The sequence below is a fragment of the Microtus pennsylvanicus genome, chromosome 11 (genome assembly GCF_037038515.1).
Source record: "Microtus pennsylvanicus isolate mMicPen1 chromosome 11, mMicPen1.hap1, whole genome shotgun sequence".
NCBI lineage: Eukaryota > Metazoa > Chordata > Mammalia > Rodentia > Cricetidae > Microtus > Microtus pennsylvanicus.
In genome coordinates this window covers 18,628,463-18,654,439 of record NC_134589.1, presented here as the reverse complement: position 1 = coordinate 18,654,439, position 25,977 = coordinate 18,628,463, and the positions used below count along the sequence as shown (strand labels likewise).

Sequence of the window (25,977 nt, the reverse complement as noted above, 5' to 3'; positions counted from 1 at the left end):
TCAGGGCACATCAGATGGAAGAGGTGAACCACCCACTCATCCCCCTGGCACCTAGCTAGAGCCTTCCAAACTTCTAGAAGGGACCTGCATTTAAGGATCGTTTTCTGTGTGCCCGACACAGTAGCAGCTACTCTGCAGCTATCCTCCGGCAAGGTGGAGGCTACTATCCCCACTGTGCAGTTGGAAAAACTGAGGCTCAGCAAGGCTGTGTAACTGGCTTAGCATGCATACACATGCGGCTGGGCTAAGATTTCAATAGCACTGCTACAACTTCCCACCCTGATAAGGAAAAGTAGGACCAGGAGAAGTGTGGTCCTGGAATGGGGTGAGACAAGGAACAAGGAGGCTGCTTCACAGAGAGATCTAGGGCCCTCCCTGGTCCACGTGAGCTGTCCGAGTACAGGGCAGGGTGTGTGGTGTGACCTTGGATGGTGGAGTAGCCTTTGGGATGTGTCTTGTGATTGGTCCTCACATACCTGTCGGGAGGTTGTATTGAGGCTGAGACTGGGGCGGGGGAGCATAATATATCCCAAGTAGGGGGTACACCCAGGAGTATTCAAGGTAATTCCTTGCCATATGGGGAAACACATTTGAATTTTCATAGTTTCAAAATAATGCTTTAAGTTTTTGTGTATATGTGAATTGCTTCTAATATATGCAGTAAGTTCAGTAGCTCAGCTAAAATAATTCATAAGAAAACGCCCACCTCTTTTTCTTATTTATTTTTAAAGATGTCTTTATTTTATGTGTATGTTTTGCCTTGCATGTACATCTGCATACCAGAAGAGAACATCAGATTCTATAGGACTGTAGTTATAGATGGTTGAGAACTGCCATGTGGGTCCTGGGAATTGAACTCAGGACCTCTGGATGAACGGTCCGTGCTCTTAACCACTGAGCCATCTCTCTAGCCCTCTCCTATCCTTTTTTTTTTACATTGATGTTTCCAACCTTCTTTTTCCTGAGTGGCATAGCAAATAGAAGACGTTTCCAGAACAAACAAGCTCTGGGGAGTTGTAGGTGGGTGTGCATCCATATCTCTGTCCTTGTGTGTCCCAAGTGTGGGTGCATAGACTAGGCATAGCCCTGGTGGCTCCTACTGGCTAACCCAGGAAGTATAGCACCACTCCAAGGCCTGAACATCTGCCACAGGAGACAAGCACAGCCAGGGAAGCAGTGCCTGCACCTTGTGACTTCTGAGAAAGCCAGAAGCAATGCAGATCTGTGATCAGGAGGAAGCATTCTTCCTGGGGGCGGTGCAGCTCCTAAAACTGCAGTGAGAAGCTTGGTAGACTCTGGGAGAATCTTCTAAGCCGGGCCTGGATGGCTTTGGGCTCATTTTAGAGCAATATACCTAAGGGCACATTCGTAATAGAATTCGTAATAGAATGTGCCTTTAGGTCTATTCTATTCTATTCTATTCTATTCTATTCTATTCTATTCTATTCTATTCTATTCTATTCTATTCTATTCTATTCTATTCACCATACCACTAGAATAGCTGCTTCATCCCTGTGACACGTATCTCCCCGGCTTCCACTCCAGGACATTAGGCTCCTCATCTATTTCAGGAACACGGAAATGGGCACCTTGTCTTGAACAAACAGAGACATTCTAGTCTTCATTGATAAATGTTTCCATCCACTCCAATCTCACAGGACTATTGTATGAAACTGCCAATCAAATGTAAGATGTGTGTGTGTGTGAGGGGGTCAGACTGTAAGAACAATGAGTTGAACTCCACCAGGTGGATTCGAACTGAAATTACACCATGTCCTTAGGATCCTGGATGGAATAGGTTTGCTGTGTGTTGCTAAGGGGTAATAGTTGCTTGCTTGAGAAATAATTAATCGTTTTGGGAGAAACCAAAATCTCTCTTCCCTTCCCAACTAAATGCAAAAGTTAAGCAGTTCCCTGAGCAGAAGTGTGTAGCAGGTTTTTTCTTTTGGGTCACCAACCAGCTCCCAAACCATGACACAGAGATTTATTAGTTTTGAATGCTCAGCTTAGCTTAGCTCTTATTTTAATCTGTTTCCCTTTACATTTTGCCTCAGGGCTTTTTACCTTTATTTCTGTATCTCCTACTTTCCTGCTGTCTCCATGTCTGGTTGTTGGCTGCCTGGCTTCTTGCCCCAGGGGTGTCCCTCTCTTTCTTCCTGTTCTCTCCTTCTTCTCTCTCTTTTGCCTAGATTTCTCCTCCTATTTTTTTCTCTCTGTCTGCCAGTTATTGGCTGTTCAGCTTTTTATTAGACCAATCAGGTGCCTTAGGTAGACAAGGTGAAACAAACGCAACACATCTTTACATAGTTAAATGCAGTACAAATGTAACACATCTTTACACAGTTAACAGAGGCAGCAGAAACAAAAGTAACACACCTTCACATAAAGTAACATTCTGCAGCATAAACAAATGTAACACATCTTTGCCTAGTTAAAGTACCGTTCCACAGCACAAGTGAGTGGTTGAGAGCGGGTGTAGTCTCGGTAATGGGAGGGAGGAGACCTCTTGTCCTGAGTTCAATTAGGAAGATCTTCTAGTCTAACTACAAAAACGTTTGGAGTGCTCTGGGAAGCATTTTTCCTCAGACAGAAGCCTGTAGTTCCAATCACTACCATCTGGGGTCGCCACAAAGCTTTCTTCTCCTTCCTTAGTAATATGGTCAGCTTCTGAACATGGCTTTTTAGTATTTTGACCGTCTCTGACTTTTCCTTGTATCTCTTCCCAACTTTTACTCTTTGTGAACAGAGTCTGCTTGGATCACGTCTAGGGATGGATGCTCAAGCTAACTCATTTTCGAGATTTCCAAGCAAGTTTCCAGGACGCAATCCATTTCTGATCTTAGGAGCTCAGTTAGCAAGGGAGAGAAACGGTTTGGTTGCCAACTTTGCACATATTCCAGAGGGCAGCAAGGGGGAGCAGGGGACTCCCAGTTTAGGGAAATACCCGGGTTGCACAGACTGAATGAATGCTGTTTTCTACACCGCAGCCACCAATAGTTAGAGGCTGTGCAGTATCTTTTACTAGCAGGTCTGGGTGGAGCCAGAAACTGAGAAAGGCGGGCTAGTGGGCTTAACCCTTTGTTTTCTTTTTTCTTTTCTTTTTCCTTTTGGTGCCAGAGATAAAACCTAGGGCCTCCTGCACGCTCTACCCACCAATGGCGCCCCCAACAGCAACTTACACTTACATGTTGAAAATGGGACTCAGGAAAAAGAGAGTGTTACTTTTGTCCTTCCACAGACAGAAGCATGGACCAACTCCATGCGTCAAGGCCTAAATTAGGGTCTTGGTCTCCTTCATGAAGACACAGCCCTTTTTTATTTTTTGGTCCAAATTTTCTTGGAAGCCCGGTATGCAGGTATTTGCCATCTGAATGTTTAACGCCACCCCCTGGATGAGCCCCACCGGGAGTTAGTGTCCTAATGTTCCATTCCTTTTCCAAACTGAATCAGGAAAGCGTGCGTGGGACCAGAATTCTGGACCAAGCGAGTGTGTGTGTGTGTGTGTGTGTGTGTGTGTGTGTGTGTGTGTGTGTGTGTGAGATGATCCCACCAGGCTCAGGTTTTCCACCATTGCCCTTTTAAAGAATTCCCGGGCGCCAAGTGACACTCATTGGTGCTTCTCCGCGTTGGGGGGGGGAGGTGTCTCGTGGGCTTTGAGGTCTGCTAACCACTACCACCCCGCCCACCCGCCTGCTGCTGTGAGATTACTTTACAGTGGTCGGGAGGTTGCTGTGTCCCTTCCGCGTCCCAGCCCTCTTCTGTCTCCGCCCCTTCGCGCCTAGGCGGCCTCGCCGCTTTAAGAGCGCGGCTAGCGATTGACAAGCAATAACCGTGGAGCGCCCGGCTGCACAGAGTCGCCAGGAGCTAGGGGCTCCCCAAGACGCAGGTAGGTATCCCCAGGCCTCTCGGCCAGCATCCACCTCAGAATCCCTGCCTTCTTTTCGACCTGGCACTGCACTTGGGGACCCAATTCTCTAGGTCCAAACTCCCGGGCCCCTTTCCCAAGCCGACCCCCTCCGTCTCCAGCCGCAGCCCCCGGTGCTCTCTCTTTCTCAGGGATGCGGGTGAGGAGAACTGAATCCCTCATTCCAGGGATGCTGGTTTCCATCCCAGAGTAAGGGCTCCAGAGGGACACCGGGCGCAGGGGTGCTGAGCTGAGGGGAGCCCAGGTATTGGCTCGGGGGCTGTGCAGGGTTTGGGGGAGACTTCGGATCCCGGCATTACGTAAGAGCCGTGCTGCCGGCGCTTCCGGCCGTGGGGGAGCTAGACTGAGACTGTGCTGGGTCCCTTGGCACTCTGCACCCCAAGAGGCCAACATCTCGACCTTCCTGGGAGGGGGTCCTGGGAAGAGCTGCCCTGCTAACGCTGCAAGGAACAGGAGGTTGCCGGGTCTCGGGGGGGCCAGGGTTTAATGCCTGGGGACTTCAGAGGGAATTCGTGCCAGAAGCGAGGAGCCAGGGTCAGAAAGTTAGGTCAACTAAGAGGCTGGTGGGGAAATGAAGACTGGGGGTGGGGAGTGGGGGTTGAGGGGGGGGGAAGCAGTCATTCAGTGACCTCATCCCCTGGTCTCTGCGGGCGCGCAAGCAAAGAGCCTTCTTTGATGGCTCGCATCACGCCCCCTCCTTCCTGGGTCCTAGCGCTCAGCGGCTTAGGACTGAATTGGAGGGGCGGGGGGCGGTCTGATTGTGAGTGCAGGCACGTCCTCCTGCTCCCTAGACCCCATCCTCCGCTCCTAGTTACGACCAGCCCTCCCCACAACCCGACCAGGCTCCAAAGTGCCTTTGTCAGGCGTTCCTCTTTCTCACCTCTCTGTGTCAGCACTGATGGAGGGGTGGGTGGGAGGCTGGAGGAAACCTCCCCCTTTGAAGCTGGCGGGCTTCACCTACAGACAGACACCCTGGGGGTGGGGAAAGATGGATAGCTTGGTGGCGGTGGAGGTGGGAGTGGGAGGGTACCTGGGCTTAGGCTTTTGGATGCTGAGGTGCTGGGTCCGTGATGACTGGGCCTGGGGACCTTGGCATGGAACCAGGCTAGCTTGCCTGGCACTGCCGTTCTCCTGTGGGCACAGCCGGCCCCGCCCTCTCAGAGACTTGGGTGGGGGTGGGGCAGAGCGAGCCGACACCGTGGGAACCAACTCCTCAGGGAGCAAACCCGGGCTCACTGGGCAGGACTCCCGAGCCTAGGGTTTCATACAGGCTCCTCCCTTGCTTCTTCCCTGTCTCCTGGCTCCGGGAAGAGTTACCCCGCAGCCAGCACCTTTACTAGGAAACACGGCCTGAGCTATGAGAGGGTGCCCCCTGCTCTCTAGGAAAGAGCAGGGGAGTTGGCACAAGGGACACTGGCTGGCACAGTGGAGCCTGGACATTTCCCCCAGTCAGTGGTGCTAGTGTGAGAGGGGTCCCCCCCCCCCCTCTGCAAGTTCAATGCTTCTGGAGAAGATCCAGGAGGAAAAGGAACTAGCCTACTCACCTTTGTGGTTTCTGCCTCCAGAGCTGAGGTCATTAGTTTAGGCTTGCGAGGAGCAGAGAGGCGGTTAGTAAAGTTAGTAACTGCTCCTCATTTTGGATTCTTGGGTGGAGATGGAGTGGTCCTGTGTCTCCCCTCCCCCCCTTGAAGGGGTGCAAAAGGCTTTAGTCTTAAAGTGGGCACTGCCAGCTGCTTACCCCTACTCCCCCACCCTTGCTGTGAGCCACTGCCTCCTGTTGTCATGGCAACTAGGGAATTAGGGTTTTAGCCAGTAGCACATGCCCAGGAAGGCAAGGGGAGGAAGAGTGGTGGGTCACCCCATTATCGTTTCCAGGGAGGATGAAGGACCCACTCTCGGCTTGGGGAGACCCTGGGATGGGCAGTGGGGTTGTAGACTTTATGCCTATTTATGGCTGCAGAACCCCCTCCCTGCCCTGTCCCAATTCTGGACCTGTAGATGAGAAGGGGGAGAGAGAGAAGCCAGGACAGTGGGAAAGGAAATAGAATTTCTGTCAGCTGGACACCAGTGTTCATGGGACACCCAAAGGTTCTAGGCCTGGGGCCTAGAGGTGGGTAATGGAGTCCGTTCTTGTTCTCACAGAGCTTCCCTTCCGGGGACACTTCCCGCTTTTGCCTTCTATTCAGGACTCACACTTAATCTCCTTCCAGAACCAGGAAGAAATATTATATTTTGTTTGTTTGTTTTTGAGATGTTTCCCAGGCTGGCTCAAATCCCTGGGCTGAGGGGCCCTTCTGCCTTGACCTGAGTGGCCGGCACTACAGCACAGGTGGGCATCGGCATGCCCAGTGAGAAATACTCTTTCCTTACGCGTCATAAAGCCTAGGTTTTCACTGTAGCTCTCCTACCAGCTGTGGGACTTGGGGAAAACCGATTAGCCTTTGATACTTCCTGTCTCTCCCACCTCTGAGAAGGGGCGTGCTATCTGCTCTTCTTGCCTTCCAGGGCACTTGGGGTCACTCTGCTAATCCAACCCCCCATTTCTGGGCAATGCTCTCCTCCTCCTATGTGGCTGTTCCTGAAGAGGATGTCCTTCCTAGTATCTCATGTCCCTGGCTTTGCCCTGTACCTTCTCATCCTCCTCTCTCCCGCTCTAGGAGACTGATTCCAGAGTCCTCGCTGACCTCACCATGCCAGTTGCCGCCACGAACTCCGAGTCCGGTAAGAAGAGGGTGAAGCTGCCAGTCCACCTTAGTGGTTGGGGGGCTGCAGCAGTAGGAGCTGGGCACTTTGTATTCCTCCCTAGTCACACCGCACGCAGACACTCAATCCTCCATTCAGCTGCCTCCTCACTGGGATCAGAGAGAGCAGAGTAAGACCCTCGCTGGCTCCAGGTAGCGCTGGGTTACATAGCACAACTCACCTGCTGGAGGGCCGGGGTGCCCGCTCCAGAGATGGTGCACACTGCAGCTGGACAGGAATGGCAGGGAAGCGCCCAGGATGTGGGGAGGAATCTGGGATTTGGAGGATAGTACAGGTTGGAGGAACTGAGAAGTCCATAGCACATTCTGCCTACCCGGAGGCTAGGGGGCAGGACAACTATGGTAGGTGTAAATAGAGAGACAAAACCCCAGGTAGGAATGCTTGCACAAAGTTCTTAGAGTACAGAGACTGCAAAACCCAGGAGCCGGCTGGGGACTGCCTAGCCCGGACTTCTGAAAGAGTTGAAGGGCTATGAGAGGGGAGAACTCATTGCTGCAGAGGTGGCTGGTTGTTACCCTGTCGTCAGCCGGCCACCTCCCTTGGAGGACTTGTTTCCTCTGAAACAGAGTGGCAGGATGGGACTGGTGGTTTTCATTTTGCTCCTAGATCTCCCAGACTCTTGATGATAGCAGTGGGCCCCACCCACCTGCATTCATGCCCCAAAGTCTACACCGCACCCCAGTGGTTCCTAGAGTGTTTTCTGAGACCCACCAAAATTAGGCTCCTTGTCTAGAAAGCTCTGGCTACAGCTGTGAGATGCCCTGAGAAGGCCTGAGTTCTTCACAGTGGATCCTGCTGCTCCTTCGGCAAAGCATGCAGGTCCCCACTTTGGATAGAGCAAATCCTTGTTCCTACCCTCTGAGAAAATGAAAAATGCTGTCTGCCGGCTAGAACCTAAACTGTGACCCCTTTGCCGCATTCCCCCCGCCCCCAGGAAAGGTTCATTCTTCATACTATGGAATGTCCCCAGCTTCTTGGAGGGCTCATGTTTTTTCCTGCCCCCCACCCTGTCTCTCCCCCTGCTCTAGTCACCAGCTAGCCCGCTCTAAAGCTGCTTAGGAGTGAATGAGACCCATCCCTGAGCCTGTGATTAAAGGCTTCTCATCTGGGGCTGCCAAGTAAACCTATTAGCAGTGACCCGAGGGGCTGCATAGGGCATAGGCTCCAGCTGCAGGACACTTGATGGGGGTACACAGGACGGGGAGCCCGTGCCTATAAGTGTGGCCTGAGTTTTCAGACACCCCCTGGTGCCCTGTTCTCCTAGATGGAGTGCTGTGAACTGTTCATTGCTTCTATATCCAAAGGAAGAAGTACAGTGTGCTCCCTTTCCCTAGCCGGCCCTCTGTGGACTTCTCAGCCTCAAAATCTAAGGGTGCATCCTGCCCCTTATCATTTGGTGGCTATTGTACTTCCCATGGGTCTGACAGAGACCCAGCTGTGCCTCTCATCTGAGGTCAGGCTCCTCCCCACCCCCCACCTCCCGCCACACCACCCGCTTCCAGGGGGGCATCCCTGTTTTGGGCTCTGCAAAGGTGAAACTAGCAAAGTTCCTTCTCCATCCCTTCCCCATGGATTAAAATGGCCCTTGTTATTATGGGAGGGCTCACCCTTACTTTAGTTAAGGAGAGTTTGGAAGCTGCGTGGGTGGTAACACAGCATGGGAGTTTAGACATCCTGCGCTCACTTCCGGCCCCACTGTTTCTTCTTTCTTCACCAGGCTCACTCCTCTCCTTGAATCAAGGTGAGGATGTGGGCCCGCATTCAGATGAGGCTGTCCCTTTAAATATCTCTGCCATCCCTGGGTTACCGTCCTTGTGTGTAATCCTGCCTGCTGCCATGACAACCAGGGGTGCAAGGCGACCTGGTGCCAGTCCTCTGGGAATGGCTGACTGGAGGTGGCAGCAACAGCAACAGCAGTGCCCTCGTAGTGGCCTCACGGGTACGCATGCGTTCACATGGAGTACCGGGTCGTCACTAAGCCCCCTGCTCTTGCCCACTTTTATTCTTGCTGCGCCTTTTCCTTCCCCCAGTTCTAAGGTGCCTGGCTTGCTCCAGGGCATCATGCTTCACCTGATGGATAATGATGGCAAAAGGGAGAAGCAACTACTAAGCTAGAGTTAAGGGGCGGGTCCTTTACTGCTCCGTGGGTACCACCATTCTGTCTCTCCCTCCACCCGCCGCCCACACCATGCCCTAGTGTATGATGGCATGTGAGGTTAAGACACTTGCCTCTTGTCAAATGGTATTACTGCCTTCCTGCACCTAGAGCTGTTCTTGAAGCCTTCCTTCGGTTGAGGGGGTTATTGTAAAGAAGCTAGCCTGGCGTGGGGGAGAGGGTGAAGGTCAGGAGCAGGTAGGAGTCAGCATCAGAAGTAGAGGAGGGGCATCCATATGAGAGAGGTACGAAAGCAGACGGGAGTCAAGCTCTGCCGGGAATTTCTACACTGGCTGAAAGGGCCCAATCCTGAGGGACTTACCCCAGTCTCATCGCCACCTCCCTACCTGCACTGGTGACGGGGATCAGGCCAGTTTAGCATGACTCTCTCCTGCCACCTCCTTTCTCCCACCCATTACCGCCCCCTCCTCACCAGCAGGCTTTTGGCCAATCAACAAGGCGGTCCAGGAGGCGGAGCCTTGCTATTGGCTGATCCTGCAGCGCTCTGCGAGTCCCGCCTTCTTTAGCTCAGCCCGCGTCTGGCTGGGAAGGCGCCGACCTCGCGGGAGACTGTTCCAGGATTGCCAAGGGGTCGCCATGGCCTGCAGCCCAGGCAGTGGGGCTTCCTTGGAGGGGATTTCCCTGGGCTCCTCTGAAGAGGCAGAGCTTCGCAGGGAAGGTAGGAAGAGGAGTGGGGAGAGGTCAGGGGAGGGGTACTTACCCTTTAACTGACCCTCTCATAGTGGTCTCTGGGACACCTGGGCAGCAGTGCCCTTAGGGGAGATCTGGACGCCCACTGGCCAGAGAGCTGATCTGGCAGAGGACATTACTCCCCCCTGCTCAGTCCCCCACCCTCAATAGCTGATTGTCTGGGCAGACAGTGAGCAGGCCCGGGGACTGTGGACGTTTGGCAGACTGGGAAGGGCTCTGACTTGCCTTCTTTGAGAGCCCTGGAAGGACCTTGTAAGTCTCTGGTCCTTGCGAGTCCGGACCTGGAAAGGAAGGGTCTGGAGGCAGACTGGGCTGTGGTTTATGGAGAAGATGGGGAAGAGGAGCGGGAAAGGAATGGGGTTCGGGAGCCCTAAACCATCCTCCCCAAGCTCCAATCTTAGGGCCCCCTCCTGCCCACCATCACTCTTTGGAGGAGGGGAGCTCTGACAGGACTGGGGAGAGGTGACAGGGAGCCTATTTCCCCACTCCCCCTCCTCCAGGGCTTGGATGCTGTTATGTAGAAGTAGGCGTGGGTGGCAGAGTAATGATACCCCCTGCCCATCTTTGCTCCCAGCTGGGCACACTGATTTTTTTTCCTTCCACTCCCTGGAGCTCCCTCCCACCTTCCCCCACCGGGAGTGAAGGCAGCTTCTACCCCATTCTCGGAGACCAGTTTTAGGTGTACTGATGTCCTTGGCTGCATCTCATCCCAGGCTGATAGTGCTCAACCCTGGGGCGATATGGTTTTTGACATCTATCCTTGGTAGCCACAGCTATCCCTGGGTGCTTGTTTCTCCAGCCCCTGCTGTTATTCCAGGCTTCTGTTTTGACTTTTTTTAAAATCATGCATTAGTTTCTAAATAATGATGTCTCTTAGAGAATCGTGCTGTATCACACTAAGCTAGTGGTATGTAGCTTAGACTGGTGCTGTGTTGACCCTGGCCTTTGGCAATGCTGCCTGCTTGGGTATGCTTGGACTCCGGGACCCCCCCCCCCAAGCACTGTCTTACCCCTGGGCTGCCAGCTACAGGTGGTTGTGTCCTCATGCTTTGACCCAGCTAGAAGTTGAGTGTGATGTCTGAGTCTTTGGTGCTGGGCAGAATCTGGAAAAGGGACACCTGCCCCTGCTCCTTGGTCTGGTTCCTGCTGCTGGTAGCCTCCTACTTTCTCAGGCTGGCCTTGCTTAGGGTGGAAAAAAAGGTCAAGAAAACTGTTGCCTGTCCCCAGGATCTCTGCCTGGGAGTCTGTGAGAGGAGAGTAAGTGCTGCTGGGTGTCTTCTATGGGGCTGGATATGGGAGGGTTTGTGCTGAACTTTCATCTTCTGTGTCCAGCTGATACTCAGCATCTCACTGCCCCTCCCCCAGCCATGCAGCAAGTCTTGGACAACCTGGGATCTCTCCCCAACGCCACCGGAGCTGCAGAACTGGACCTGATCTTCCTTCGAGGCATTATGGAAAGTCCCATAGTCAGATCCCTGGCCAAGGTATGGTGTATCAGGGAGGTGGGTCTCAGGAACCCTAGGAATGGGGCACATGACGGAAGGAACCACCTGAAAGGGTGTGGAAGGATATCATGCCTGGGTGAGGAACCCGAGGGTCCAGGTAGACGAGCTTCCGTGGCACCTGGCTGCACCTGGCTGCATGTGGCTGCACCTGGCTGGTGAGAGGTGGCAAGGGGAACATCTGACTGAGAGAAGAGCATGCATGGGTATTGGAATCTCCAGATTGGTCCTGCCCACTTCTCTGCCTTTGGGTGCTGGTGCATGTGTGCCAGGTGGGGGGAGGCAGACTCAGGAAAAGAGAAAATTAGGAGAATTTCGTCATGGCACTTTAGGAGCGGATGCGTACATGCTTGGAGGAGCATCGAGGACAGGACCTACCTGAGCCTCTGGGGGTAGAAGGGGCCAAGAGGGGGAGGGGCTAGCTGAGTATGGAGGACACAGAGAGGGGCAGGAAGAAAGCTTGGGCAGAAGCATCAAAGTGAGAGGTATTTGGATGTGTGAAGCTGGGGCCTCAGGTGCCAGACAAGGACAGTGAGCTGTGAAGATGGTGGCAGGTTGTGGAGGGCACTGAGGGTCATGCCTGGGGCCTCAGATATTGTTCCTCAAGTATCAAGCCAGCTTTGTACATTTTAGGCAAGAAGGGACAGTGACATAGGAGTTTGGGAGCCCCCCCCCCCCAAGCTCTGGCAGCCAAATGGAGGGTTTCAGAGACCAGTTAAAGATCACGTGGTAGTTAGAGCTAGGAGGAGCGTAGTGCTGAGATGGTATGGGATAGGACATAGTGAGGAGCCCAAGGTTCTGCTGTAAGTGGGGGAGGCTGCTGTTGACTTTAGTAGAGAGGGTGCAACAGTAAGAGAGGGAATCTTCTCCTGTGGTGAAGGAGGTGCTTCTGGGGGGGAAGGGGGTGCTCCTGGGGGAAGGGGGGTGCTCCTGGGGGAAACGGGGTGCTCCTGGGGGAAGCGAGTGCTCCTGGGGGAAAGGGGGTGCTCCTTGGGGGAAGGGGGTGCTCCTGGGGGAAAGGGGGTGATCCTGGGGATAGGGGAGTGATCCTGGGGGGAAGGGGGTGCTCCTGGGGGAAGGGGAGTGCTCCTGGGGGAAAGGGGGTGCTCCTTGGGGGAAGGGGGTGCTCCTGGGGGAAAGGGGGTGATCCTGGGGATAGGGGAGTGATCCTGGGGGGAAGGGGGTGCTCCTGGGGGAAGGAGGGTGCTCCTGGGCTGGGTTGGAGGCAAGGCTGGGCATGCTGGAAGTCAGGCTGATCACTGGGAAATCTGAGGAAAGGCAGGCATTCCTCTCCTGGGATTCAAGGGTCAAGGTCCAAGCAGGGGATCAGAAGCAAAGTTTGACCAGTCACTGAAGGGGAGAGGATCTAGTGAACAGGGACCCAGACAGTCAGCCCGTGATAGGCACTGACTTCCCTGGGTGGGATGACTCAATCCCTCCCCCAAGAGGAAGAAGAAGGTGGGCTTTTGATCCTGGGCTCAGAGGTAGGTGGAGACATGAAAGAAGCCTGAGATTGAAAACATGACCTTGGGGCCCTGGCTGGGAGGAAACCCACCAGGAGGTTGGGAGTGGGGTCTGCCTGAGATTGTACCGTAGCTGGGGAGTGGTGAGGGTGTAGAGATGGAAGAGAAGGCCAAGGCCAGAGAGGGAGGTAGGAGAGGGGGATGGCATGACCATACAGGGTGTGGCTGCTACAAATAAGTCTGTTGTTCAGGGGCATTGAAGAGATCCTGGAGGGAAAAGGCTGTAGTGAGGTGGGCGTGGCTACATGCACCTGGGAATCAGAGCCAATGGCAGGTGATATGGGAATGAGACTCAGGCAGTCAGCTGGGCCTTCAGAAATGAATGATGGGGCGGGATTATAGGACAGAGAGGCAGTATAGAGGGCAGTAGGGTTTCCTTTGTCTTTTCTTTGTGTGTATGTATGTGTGCACATGTGTGCATATGTGTATGTGTGTGTGCACATGTGTGCATATGTGTATGTGTGTGCACATGTGTGCATATGTGTATGTGTGTGCATATGTGTGCATATGTGTATGTGTGTGTGCACATGTGTGCATATGTGTATGTGTGTGTGCACATGTGTGCATATGTGTATGTGGTGTGTATTAGGTCCTGCTGGAGGAAGGGACACATCTGGCATACGTTAATGCCCATGTACACGGGAAGCGGAGGCAGGAGACCTATGTGTTTGGTAGCTTGGGCAACATAGTAAAGCCCTGTAAAAAAAACCCACAAGAACCCAGCATAATGATTTATTTGTTTAATCCCAGCACTTGGGATGTAGAGGCGCGAGAAGCAAGGGAGTTGAAGGTCAGCCTCAAAGAGTTTGAGGTCCCTCTGGGCTTCCAGGAAATGCTGAATCCAGAAACCACAAAAAGTAAACATTCAAAGCGAACAAAAACAATCAAAACACAGAAAAGAGCAGATGATTAAAAAGTCTGAGAAATTCTGAGGAAGAGAAAAGATGATTGGAGGCTACAAGAGAAAGGGAGGTTGCTTTTTGCATTCTGTGGTCATTGAAGATAACTTTTCTTAAAAAAAAAAAATTTAAAGCAAAAACTCACACATGCCTGTAGTGATAGCTACTGTGGAGAATGAGGCAGGAGGATTGCTTGAGCCCCGTGCAGGGCAAGTCTGGGCAACACAGTGAGACCCTGTCTCTTAGACGATGAGGGGGAATTAATTTGTGTTCAAATGTTGAACACTTGTGTTCCAGGCAGGCAGGAAGGTTTGTCTATCTGGATGGCCGCCGTGTCTTCAGAGCCTAAAACAGTGTTTGGCACATAATTGGCTTTTACTGAATATTTTTTGAGTGGATAAATAGAAAAGACTGAGAAAAACCAATGTACCCCCCCCCCCATACCCATCTCCGTAACATTAATACTGAGACTGTTATTTTTGGCTTCCTTTTTAAAGCCCTTTAAAAATACACGCATTTCTTTATGTGTATGTATGTTTGTGCATGGGTATCTCCAGAAGCCAGAAGAGGGCATTAGCTTGCCTGGTGCTGAAGTTGCAGGGGTTGTGAATCATTTGATGTAGGTGCTGGGAACCGAACTTGGGTCCCTCAGCAGAAGCAAGAAGTGCTCTTAACTGCCAAGCCCTCTCTCCAACTTTTACTCTTTCTGCTGAAGAAATACAAATGTTGTTTGTTAAATCCACTCTCCCCCCCTTCCTCATTTCTACTGCTGTCCCTTCCCAAGGGTAAACACTGGTGATGTCATTTCCCAGAATGCTTGCTATCCTTATCTATATATGGGTTTAACCACTAATAATATGCCCTTGTTATCCATGCCTTTAAATTGCCCATACATGGAATGATAGTATAATCTGCTTCTGTCTTTGAGATTTCTAGTTTATGTAGGGAGTAAAGTTCTTGATCTAAGTATAGGTAATGATGGTGAGATTCATTGAACTATTGTGTTCCAATTGTGACGTGTGTCGAGCGCAGAGTCTGGTGTCTCCCTTCTGGGAGATGAGGGTGGTGGTGCAGATTTTTCCCTGAAAAGGACAGCACTGAAGAAAATGTCCTTATATCCTTGTGTTTATGCACAATGTGAGGATTTCTCTGGGGTGGACCTGGCAGTGGAAGTGCTGAATGCATGAATGTTTGAGCCTCAACATCTGTAACCTTCCAAAGCTGGATTCAGGGCTGTATGGGTTAGGCCACATCTGTGGGTCACAGGGTCAGGGCTGGGTGGTATCCAGCTTCCTTCAGAGTGACTTCCCTCAGTAACACTCATTCCCTGATGGCCTTGCCCAAGCACTTGACAGATTTCCAGAGAGGGATTGCTGGCTCTGTCACCCATTCATTCCCTCATTCATTCATTCCCTCCCTCATTCATTCCCTCATTCATTCATTCCCTCACTCATTCATTCCCTCACTCATTCATTCCCTCACTCACTCATTCCCTCATTCATTCTTTCTTTCTATCATCTATTCAACAGCTGTCTCCTGGATTCCCAGCATGATTAAAGATCCAGCTGCAGCCAGGCAGTGGTGGTGTACACCTTTAATCCCAGCACTCAGGAAGCAGAGGCAGGCAGATCTTTGTGAGTTCGAGGCCAGCCTGGTCTACAAGAGCTAGTTCCAGGACAGGCTCCAAAGCTACAGAGAAACCCTGTCTTGAAAAATGAAAAAAAAAAAAAAAAAGATCCAGCTGCAAAATCTTGGTACCTCAGAGCCCTCAAGGGATTCGGGTTAAACTCTTTATAGTCGTTAGTAACCTGCCTCCTTCCTTTGGCCTTTGAGGAGTTGGGCTTGACTTTTGTCTCTGAGAATATGATAGGCATTTTGGGGGGGGGGTGTCCTGGGATGGGTAGAGCTGGGGCCAAGAATGGGGTGCCTGAGGAAGCAAACCCAGATTCTGAGGGCGAGCATGGCAGGCAGCTCCTAAGTCCAAGGGTTGGCTGTAGATAGCAGGTGCCTGGCATCTGGGAGGGCTGACATGGATCCAGCAACAGGTGCTTCAGAGGCAGCTAACACCAAGGTGAACAGTCCAAGGCGAATGGCATTTAGGAACCGGTTAAGTTGCTAACAGCAGGCTCGCCTCCCTGCAGGAAAGCATGGGAAGACGATATTTGAACTAGTCCACATGATGAAGGGCAAAGAGCCATGGCTAAAGTCAGAGACCCCCCTGACTGACTTTTGGGGTGTCCCTTATTCTGACTCATGGTTTCAGGGCAGTCTGTCCTGGCAGGGTTCCTGGAAGTAAGAGCATGCGATGGAGACTCAGCACGTCACTGTGGATCAGGAACCAGGGAACAGCTGGAACTAGGGACGGGGCTGTCACTTTATTGGACTGTTTCTAGTGTCTTCTGCCAGATATGTAGATCTAAAGGAACCTCCTAACGGTTCCACAGCCCTCTTAAGCAGTGCTACCAGCTAGGGAATAAGCTTTCAAAAACATGAACCCATGGGGGCGCATTTCAGGTTCAGACCCTGTGGTGCCGTAGTCTGTTGATTTCTGGGTATCAGTTGTTTCTTCTGAGAAGTGAGGAGAGGCACGCCTGTCTGGTAAGAGAGTCAAACGGATGTAGCGGTGGCTATGGATGTGGCCGTGTCTCTATGGTATAGTCTTCCATCAGCCTGAATTCCTCAGAAGGCTTTGTCCTGTGGTTAGGCTGCCTGGGATGAGCTGGTGGAGCAAGCCAGGGCTCTAGAACAATGAGGGGACAGGGAAGCCAATGAGATTGGCGCCTTGACAAGGGTGTGTGTGGTAAGGGGAAGGTGTGGCAGCGGGGAATTCCCTAAACCAGTGAGCTTTCGTTACACCCCAGACTCCCCGACGTGCTGTGCTTTAGTTCTTGTGGTTTTGTAGGCAGATTGGGTGCCTTCTCTGGGCTGGGCTTGCTCACCTGGGTGAGCTGGGTAGTCTAAGATGACCTTGCCCGCGACTGCTGTCTCAGCTCAGAAGGCTGCAATGCCTGAGGTGACGGGGTCTCTCTCCATATAGTTTCTCAGCCTGTAGGAAGGTGGCCCTGTCTTCCCCACATGGTGCTTTCTCTGTCCAGGGAGAACAAATTCCAGGTCACAGACCCCGCCAAGCCTCTGCTGATGTCCCAGTAGCCAAAGCAAATCACCGCTGCTCAACCCTGATGGGAGAGTTCTGGAACACTGCTCTCTGGCACCTGCTTCAGTTCTTGAGTTTAATTATGAGCCAGAGGTCAAGGGAGAGTTCTGTTCTCTGCCAGGATCGGAACTCTGGGAATCAGAGGGTGAAGGAGTTTTGCAGAGAGATGGCTGTGGAGGCTCTACGGTTGAAGCCTGCTGTTGGCTCTGACTCAGGAGTTGGCAGAACCAGGCCACTAGTATTTCCTCGACTGTCAACTGACCATGTCCCTGGCCCCAGTTCCTGGCCCCTGCATTGGGGGGGTATGTGAGTCATAAAGCTTCCTGTAGCCTCGACTGGCCTTGACCTCACTACGTAGCTAAGGCTGACTTTGAGTTCCTGCTTCAGCCTTCCCAGTGCTGGGATTAGAGGTATACACAGCTGTGCTTGGTTACCATATGCTGGGGATCCCCACAATTTCCTTCATGCCAGGCCAGCACTCTACCAGCCGAGCTACACCCCAGGCCATGTTGAGGATGGTTTGAGATCAAAACGGATACACGTGGTCACCATGGACATTCAAATTACTCTCCTGGGCCCAGTGCCTCTAATAATTGTTTTTTACGTCAATCATGTCTACAGAAAATAAGGGAAAAAAATCTGTTGGGGGCTGGAGAGAGGGCTCAGCAGTTAAGAGCACCTGCCACTCTTGCAGAGGTCCCTGGTTTGGTTCCTAGAATCCATACGACTCCAGTTCCAGGCTACCTAAGACTTTAATCTGCCGTCTCAGGCACAAGGCACAAACATGGTACACATACATAGGTGAAGGAAAATGCTAATACACAGTAAGTTTAAAAATCACCCCTAGTAAAATTAACAAAAAGTAGTAGATAAAATAGATTTTCACTCAGTAAGTAAATTTTCATAATAAATTGTAAACAAAATAAAACAAAACCCCACACTAGGCACCTAGGATTTTACATATTTAGGATTTTAGCTCGACTCTCTTTTTTTTAAAGATAAAAATAGCTACAAATTATATTCCCTTTAGGACTGTGTAGAATCCATACAGAGAGGTAAACAGCCAGGGAATCATGAATGCAGGCAATGGATATGTGGTGGGTGGGGCCTGTGGTGAGATCAAGAATATCGTCCAATAACTCCCAAGTCACTGGGCATAAACCCATCATGAAAGCACATCATGAACTTAGCATTGCGAGCCAACTCTTGAGTTCCTAAGGCCCCCAGAGGTTGGCAGTTGTGAGGGAGGCTGAGAGAGTTCAGCCCTGGTGAGAGAGTTTCAACCCTCCGAAATGTTAGCTCTGTATTTAATGGGTCCATATTCAGAGTTTTCTCTGGGTCAGAGGTCACTGTGGTAGTCAGAGTTCTCAGGAACAAAACTGCCAAACTGGTAGAATGAATATATAAATAGCACACACACACAAACACACACATACACACACACACACACACACACACACACACACACACACACACACGGGATTTATTAGAAGGTATTACAATGGCTGTCTCCTGAGGGAAAGCTAAAGAATCCCATAGTTCAGTCCTTGAGACTGGCTCTCCAGTCCTTGCAGTTTGGTGCTGGAGTCCTCGGGAACTCCTAGAGCGCTGCTGGCCGTGGGTCTGCGTTGGAGTCCTGGAGAAGCAGAGTCTAACACCAGCGAGGGAATGCCTCAGCAACAGAGTGCGTGAACCTGCCAGCAAGAGTGAGGGCAAGGAGACAAAAAGGTGAAGGCTTCTTTCTCCAGCATCCTTTTCCGTGGGCTGCCACCAGGAGGTGTGGTCCAGATTTAGAGTGGGCCTTCCCACCTCAAATGATCTAATTAAGAAAATCCCTCACAGCCATGCCCCACTACTTAATTTTGATTTGTTCTTGATGTAGTCAAGTTGCCAGCCAAGATTAGCTATCATTGTCATTATGTCCAAGGGGAGTTGCTGGGAGGTGCCTGACTCCTTTGTTGGTCAGGTTAGTCTCTTTAGCCTGCTTGGCTTGTCCTGATCTATCCATGTAGCAGAAGATGCTAAAACCCAAAGGAGCAACTTCTCGGGAGCCCAAGTCAGATACTTGGGTCGGAGCTGGATCCCCTTAGCCACCACGCTGGCCTGCGGTGTTCACTTTCCTGGGCCAGAGTTTGCGCTGGCCTGCGGTGGTCACTTTCCTGGGTCAGAGTTTGTGCTGGCCTGCGGTGGTCACTTTCCTGGGCCAGAGTTTGCGCTGGCCTGCGGTGGTCACTTTCCTGGGCCAGAGTTTGCGCTAGCCTGCGGTGGTCACTTTCCTGGTGCCCTGTGACTTTGTTCCTCTTGCGACTCAGAGTCCCAGCGTTAGCCTTGGGCCCAGAAGTGACCCAGAGCCAGTGCAGTTTCTCTCTCTCTCAGGCTCCAGGCCAGCTCTCTCTCACTGTGCTCTGGGGTTTCCCAGGCTTGTTTCTGTCCCGGTATGGGACCCTTGTGTCCCATCAATGGCCTGTTCCCCCTTAACAGAAACATTGGCAAGCCGAGAGGAAAATGGACAGTCTAGTGGTCATGTCGGGTGCTGTTCCCTGTCCTGTTTGGGAAAGACAAAGGGGGAAGGACCTGCTGTATGCAGACATCGTGTCTGTCTATGAAATGTTATTAAGGTCTCTTTTCAGAAGACGGACTCCAGAAAATTGTCCCCTGGTCTCGGCATGCGCTCTGTGGCATGCTTCCCTCAATAAGTAAAACATAATAAAATAAACAAATGTCATAAGAAAATTAAACTCTCCCTGTATGAAACTGGGTTTGGTGACTGCGTCATGCATGCCTGTAATCCCAGGATTTAGGGAGCCGAGGTGGGAGGGGCGTAGGAAGCTGAGAGTTTGAGACCAGCACAGCAACATATTGGGAACCTCACCCCCAAAACAACCAAACAAAACTTGCCCTATCTTGTGGGCTTAGAAAACATTGTGGAATTAAAAAAAAAAAGTACCCAGAGCCGTCGTCCATCACCCTTCCATCTTCAACCAATGGTAATTTACAATCTTGCTTCAGCCACACCTCCATCTGCTTCGCTCTCTGCTAAAGCAAATCTCAGATGTAATCAACTTTATCTATCTCTAGGCATTTTAGTGTGCTTATCAAAGATAAGGATTCTCTCCCTCCCTTCCCTCCCCTCCCCACCTCTCCCCTTCCTTTCCCCTTTATGTGTTATGTGTGTATTATTCTGTCTCTCTGTGTATATACTTTTGTTGTTGTTGTTGTTGTTTTTGAGACAGGGTTTCTTTGTGTAGACTTGGCTGTCCTAGGACTAGCTATATAGACCAGGCTGGCCTTGAACACGTAGAGATCTGCCTGCCTCTGCCTTCCAAGTACTGGGACTAAAGGCGTGTGCCACCTGCGTATATGTACATGCAACATGTTCATACTTGGTGCCCAAGGAGCTAGAAGAAGAAAGCACTGAACTTCGTGAAACTGGATCTAGAATCTGTCATGAGCCACCATGTAGATGCTGGGAACCAAACCTGGGTCCTCTGCAAGAGCTGTCTCTCCAGCCCATGGTTATTTTAGATAGGGTCTTTCACACATAATAGCTCATCAGTTTGGCTAGGCTGCATAGTCAATGAGCTGTAGGAAACTATGTATCCGCTTGTTACCTCCCCATCTCATCCCCACCCCACCTGCTGGTATCACAGGCACACACCCCACTTCCACTTTTTCTTTTTCATGTTTGTCTTGGGCATCTGACTTCAGATCCTCATACTTGCAAAACAGGAGCGCTTTACTGACAGCTACCTCCCAGCCTTCTATTGTGCAGTTTGAATAAGCAGCACTGGGGCATCGTGGCATTCATTTTTGAAGATATCAAGGTAGATCCACAGTTCACGCCATGTATCAGAATAAACTCCAAGCAGACCAGAGACCTAAATATGAAACTATGCATCTTAGAAGATCTGTATATGGGAGTCACCCCTCCCAATCTCAAAATTCAGATGCATGAAAGAGGAATACATTCAGCCATATTAAATATATTTTTTGCAAAGCAAAAACTACCATAAGCAGAATCCAAAGATAAATGACAAGCTAGAGGAAAATGATTTGCAAAAGATGTCATAAATAAAGGGCTAATCTTCTCAATATAGAGAGAACATTTAAAAATGGGGAAAGGGAAAAAAAAACCAAATAGAAAAATTGGCAAAAGACATGAACAGACAGTTCACACAAGTAGATACCCAGATGGTCTTTAAACATACGAAGCGATGCTTGGCTGCACCCATGATAAGCAAAATGCAAATGAAGTTCCACTGACAGATCATTTCTCATCGGAGTGACTGGCAGGCATTCAGAAATTTGATTAGTACTGGGAGGAGCTGTGGAGACATTTCACATGCGATGCTGGAGGTAAAGGAAGTTGGCCGCAGCCCCACAGTATCTGAGGCATCTGCTTGACCCAGCCAGACTTTTAGCAATGTCTGCAGGATCTCTGCAGATAGAGAGCACCGTGTCACGGTTATTTCCCTGTCTTCTTGCAATAGCAAAATGTTAGAAACAAGCTGAATATTCAGAGACTGGTTGAGTAAGTTAAAGGACGCTCGGCGTGCAGTAGAGTCTTTCAGTCATTAAAAACGTAAGAGCAATAGCAGGGAATCTCCATGTGTGATGTGGGGTGGTATCTGGAGAGAACTGTTAGGCTGGCAACCCAGAGAACAGCTGGGTGTGGTGGTGCATGTCTTTAATCCTAGCACCTAGGCAGAGGCAGGAGGATCTCTGGGAGTTCATATAACAAGTTCGGGCCAGCCTTGGTTACATAGTAAGATCCTGTCTCAAAAAAACAAAAACCCCCGAACGAATAGGGCTGGAGAGATGGCTCAGAAGTGAAGAGCACTGACTGTTCTTCTAGAGGACCCAGATTTCATTCGAGCACTGCACATACATGGCAGCTCACAACCATCTGTAACTGCAGTTCCAGGGGATCTGATGCCCTCTTCTGGTCTCCATGGGCACTGCATGTACGTGGTGCACAGACATACATATAGGCAAAACACCCATACGCATAAGTTAAAAATGACTAAAATCTAAAAATAAAAATCCCAAACAAAAAAAGAAAAGAGAATTATGCCAGGTAGTGGTAGTGCAATGCCTTTAATCTCAGCACTTCAGAGGCAGAGGCAGGCAGATCTCTCTGAGTTTGAGGCCAGCCTGGTCTACAGAGTGAGTTCCAGAACAGTCAGGGCTACACAGAGAAACCTTGTCTCGAAAAACCAAAAACAAATAAAATAAAAAGGGGTGTATTAAATCTTTCTTGTCGTACTTTCTTTGGACCCCCAGCCCCCAAATAATGACACGGAGACTTATGAAATCTTGGCCTTTAGCTTAGGCTTGTTCTCAACTAACTCTTATACCTTAAATTGATGTGTTTCTATTAACTTATGTTCTGCCACATGGCTTTTTTCCTCTCCTCCATTCTGTATGTCCGATCCCTCCCTGTCTCGCCGGTGTCTCCTGTGTCTGATTCTAACCCAGAGTTCTTTTCTGTGCCTGGAAGTTTCCTCTATTCTTTCTTGCCTGTCTATTGGCCAGTCAGCTCTTTATTAAACCAATCAGGTGCCTTAGGCAGATGAGGCAAAACACAAACATATCTTCATGCAGAGTACAAAAAAGATTATCCCACAACAAAGGAGAAATAAACAAACATTTTAGTCTTGTGGAAACGGCATAATCCCTAAACTGATGAAATAATTCCTTCTGGGTGTGTGTATGGATAGAGTATGGGGGTGAGGAAGGGATGAACTGAGACTTTCAGCTTACTTTTTAGTGTAGGTGTGAAATATGAGCTATATCAATGTACAAATTAAAAATTAAATGGAAAAAAACATAGCCTAGAGTTAAGGGGGAATAGATGCATACACCTGTAATTCTGCCCTTGGGAGGCCGAGTCAGGAATATTGGAATTTGAGAACAGCCTGGGATACATAGCAAAGCCCCTTCTAAAAAAACAATAAGCCAAAAACTAAAACCAAACCCAAAACAAACAAAAGAGATACTGATGGCCATAGATAAAAACACTGATTAAAAAGCGAGTGTGGAAGAGGGTTTTATAGGCAGTGATGATTGGTAAGGGGGATTTTCTTCAGTGGTAGGCACGGGGAAGGTGCCCATGCTTCTGTAAATGACCTCTCACCTGTGAGCGTCTACCCGGTCCTGATGCAGCTCACTGACTCATTAAACAATCAGATAAGGCTAGGAAGTAGAGGGGAAGTAGTCGTGAAGAGGAAGAGATCCGTGGGAGAAGGAGGGGACGGGGTAGCACGGGGTGAACGTAATCAAAATATATAATGTAGGATTGGAGAGCTGGCTCAAGAGGTCAGAGGACTGGCCGCTCTTCTCGAGGACCCAGGTTCAATTCCCAGCACGCACATGGCAGCTCACAACCGATCCAAGCCCTCTTCTGACCTCCTGAGGCACCGTTTTCACGTGGTGCACAGCCTCACATGCTGGCAAAACACACCTATAAAATAGGAAAAAAATGTATAGAATGCCATACTGCAGCCCATTACATATAATTTATATACACACATATAATAATAAAACACTTTAAAAAACCATTTAAATTTTCCGCTAAGGTATAGAGGTAGTGAGCATTTTACGTCTTCAGGCTGTATACTCTTTGTCACAACTCTTTAACTCAGCCACAATTGCATAAAAACTGTCAGCCAGGCAGTGGTGGCGCACACCTTTAATTCCAGCACTCAGGAGGCAGAGGCAGGTGAATCTCTGTGAGTTCGAGGCCTGCCTGGTCTACAAAGTGAGTTCCTGGATAGCTAGAACTGTTACACAGAGAAACCCTATCTCAAAACGCCAAAACAGAAAACAAACAAAACTGTTTAAGACACCATGTAGGCACGTGAGAAGGGAAGGGCTGTATTTAAACAAAACTGTCAATAGACCAAAAAGAAAAAAAAATGTTCATAGCAATGCCCAGAGAAAGGAGGAGGAAGGATTGGAGGGAGGGAGACAGGAAAGGCGGAAAATGCCTGTTTTCTTCTGAGCGTGTGCATGCGTGGTTAACATGTCTGTTGACACACATGTGTGAGTAGGCATACATGCGCATGTGTGTGGAAGCCCGAGTTTGAGGTCGGGAATCATCCGCAGTTGCTCTTCCATCAGCGTCATTGAGGCAGGGTCTCTCAAGGAAACCTAGAACTCACTGACGTGTCTGGCCAGCTTGTTCTGAGGATCTCCTGTCTTCTCTTTCATGTCTGGGATGACAGGCTATCTGCCGTCAGCCCGGCATTCACGTGGGTTCTGGGGATCTGGATCCAGTCCTTACACTTGCGTGAGGAGTGGTTTAGTCGGAGCCTGTGGGCCATGACAGGGTTTGACAACCCTCTATCTCCAAAAATATTTACACTACGATTCATAACGGCAGCAAAGTTACATTTATGAAGTAGCAACAAAAGTAATTTTTGTAGTAGGAGCAGAGGGTTGCGTTCCTGCCCATCTCCCGCATGCCAACTTTACCCAAAATAACAACACACAAATTGTATCCATTTAAACACTGCTTGGCCCGTTATCTGTAGCCTCTTACTGGCTAATTCTCACATCTTGACTAACCCATTTCTAATAATCTGTGTAGCACCACGAGGTGGTGGCTTACCAGGAAGGATCTTAACCTGTGTCCATCTTGGAGAGGAGAGCTATAGCATCTGCCTCACTCCCCTTCTTCCCAGCATTCCATTCTGTTTTTCCCACCTACCTATGTTCTGACCTATCAGGCCAAGCAGTTTTCTTTATTAATTAACCAATGAAAGAAACAGATAGATAGAAGACCCACCTACATCAAATTTTATGGTTGGGGGGTGGTCACCACGGCATGAAGAACTGTATTAAAGGGTTGCAGCGTTAGGAAGGCTGAGAACCACTGGTCTGAGCTATCTCCCCAGCCCCAGGAAAGGTGTCTCTATCAGTAGACTGCCAACCAAAATTTGGACGGGATGACTGGTACTCACTGCTGAACAGCTTTAAGTAGGATAATAGATTCAAGCAAAGCTCATGAGTGGATGGATGCCAGATCCACTGGAGAAGGATCACTGGGGAGTGGGACAAACACACAGCTTTAAACCTTGGGAAAGACACAGCTCCCTCCCAAAATGATTAACCAAGTCTACCTGTAAAAGACAGTGTCTCCCCGTGTGGCCCTGGCTGTCCTAGAACTCACTCTGTAGACCAGGCTAGCTTCCAACTTATAGAGATCCTCCTGCCTTGGCCTCCCGAGTGCTGGGATTAAAGGCGTGCACCACCACCTCCAGGCTTTGCCCAGACTCTTTAAAAGTCTGAAAAACATTGAGATTTTCTAGATTAAAGAAGAATAAACATACTTTATGACCAAAAGCAGTACATGATCCTTGGTATGATGGTGAATCAGAAAAATAGAATTAAAAAGGATACTTTTGGGATAGTAGGGAACCTTGAGTTTGGATTATTAGATAATATTACCACACATAACTATATTACACTTTTCGTGTGTGCTAATGGCACAGTGGTTTCTAGATCGGAGGAGGCTAATGTACTTTGGGATGTAGTGTCTGTGGCTGTCTTTCAGATGAACAGCAGGAAAGACTCCATTCATATAGATCCCCAGATGGCATTGCTTCATTACCCAACATAGGCCTCCTGTCAGCTGGGAATGGGGGGAATGGAATCTTTCCCCGATTTCAGAGCCCCTAGCTATGGTCCCCAGGGTCAGTAAAGCAACGAATAGATGCAAGGCTCTCTGCTGGCACCATGCACCGATTCTGTCCTTCCCTCCTTCCTTCCTTCCTTCCTTCCTTCCTTCCTTCCTTCCTTCCTTCCTTCCTAACTTCCTTCCTTCCTTCCTCCCTCCCTTCCTTTTCTTCCCTCCCTCCCTCCCTCCCTCCCTCCCTCCCTCCCTCCCTCCCTCCCTCCCCTCCCTCCCTTCCTTTCTTTTTTTTGGTGTGTGTGTGTTTTGAGACAGGGTTTCTCTGTACGGTCCTGGCTGTCCTGGAACTCAATATGTACATCGTGGAACTCACTCTGTAGACCAGGCTGGCCTCAGACTCTGATCTGCCTGCCTCTGCCTCCCGAGTGCTGACATTAAAGGGGCGTGCCACCCCACCCCTGATTTCTTTAAAGAGATTTACTTTTAAAAGTATTATGATGTTAACATAATGTGTGTGTGTGTGTGTGGGTGTGTGTGTGTGTGGGTGTATGCATGTTATAGCATGTACATGAAGGTTGGCGGACAACTCTGTGAAGTCACTTCTCTCCTTCTTCCTCCATGTGGGTTCCAGGGAACAGACTCTGGTTATAAGCTTGAGTGACAAGCACCTTTATATGATAAGTCATCTTGCTAGTCTCATGAATTGATTT

At 50.0% G+C, this 25,977-nt stretch overlaps 1 protein-coding gene across 7 annotated transcripts in view; it reads left to right on the top strand.

Annotated features, from left to right (window-relative positions):
* The first annotated feature begins 3,646 nt into the window (after nucleotides 1-3,646).
* Nucleotides 3,647-25,977, top strand: part of Mpp2 (MAGUK p55 scaffold protein 2) — a 30,304-nt gene continuing 7,973 nt past the window's right edge. The window contains exons 1-4 of one of the 7 annotated variants that reach the window (XM_075990498.1): nucleotides 3,783-3,886; nucleotides 6,583-6,646; nucleotides 8,406-8,627; nucleotides 10,920-11,038. In XM_075990498.1, coding sequence (XP_075846613.1) covers nucleotides 6,616-6,646; nucleotides 8,406-8,627; nucleotides 10,920-11,038 — 372 coding nt within the window. In that variant the 5' untranslated portion in view covers nucleotides 3,783-3,886; nucleotides 6,583-6,615. Of the gene's footprint in view, nucleotides 3,887-4,224; nucleotides 4,382-6,176; nucleotides 6,255-6,582; nucleotides 6,647-8,405; nucleotides 8,628-9,374; nucleotides 9,523-10,919; nucleotides 11,039-25,977 lie in introns of those variants that run through there. The other 6 variants (XM_075990503.1, XM_075990499.1, XM_075990500.1 and 3 more) reach the window with 6 other exon arrangements.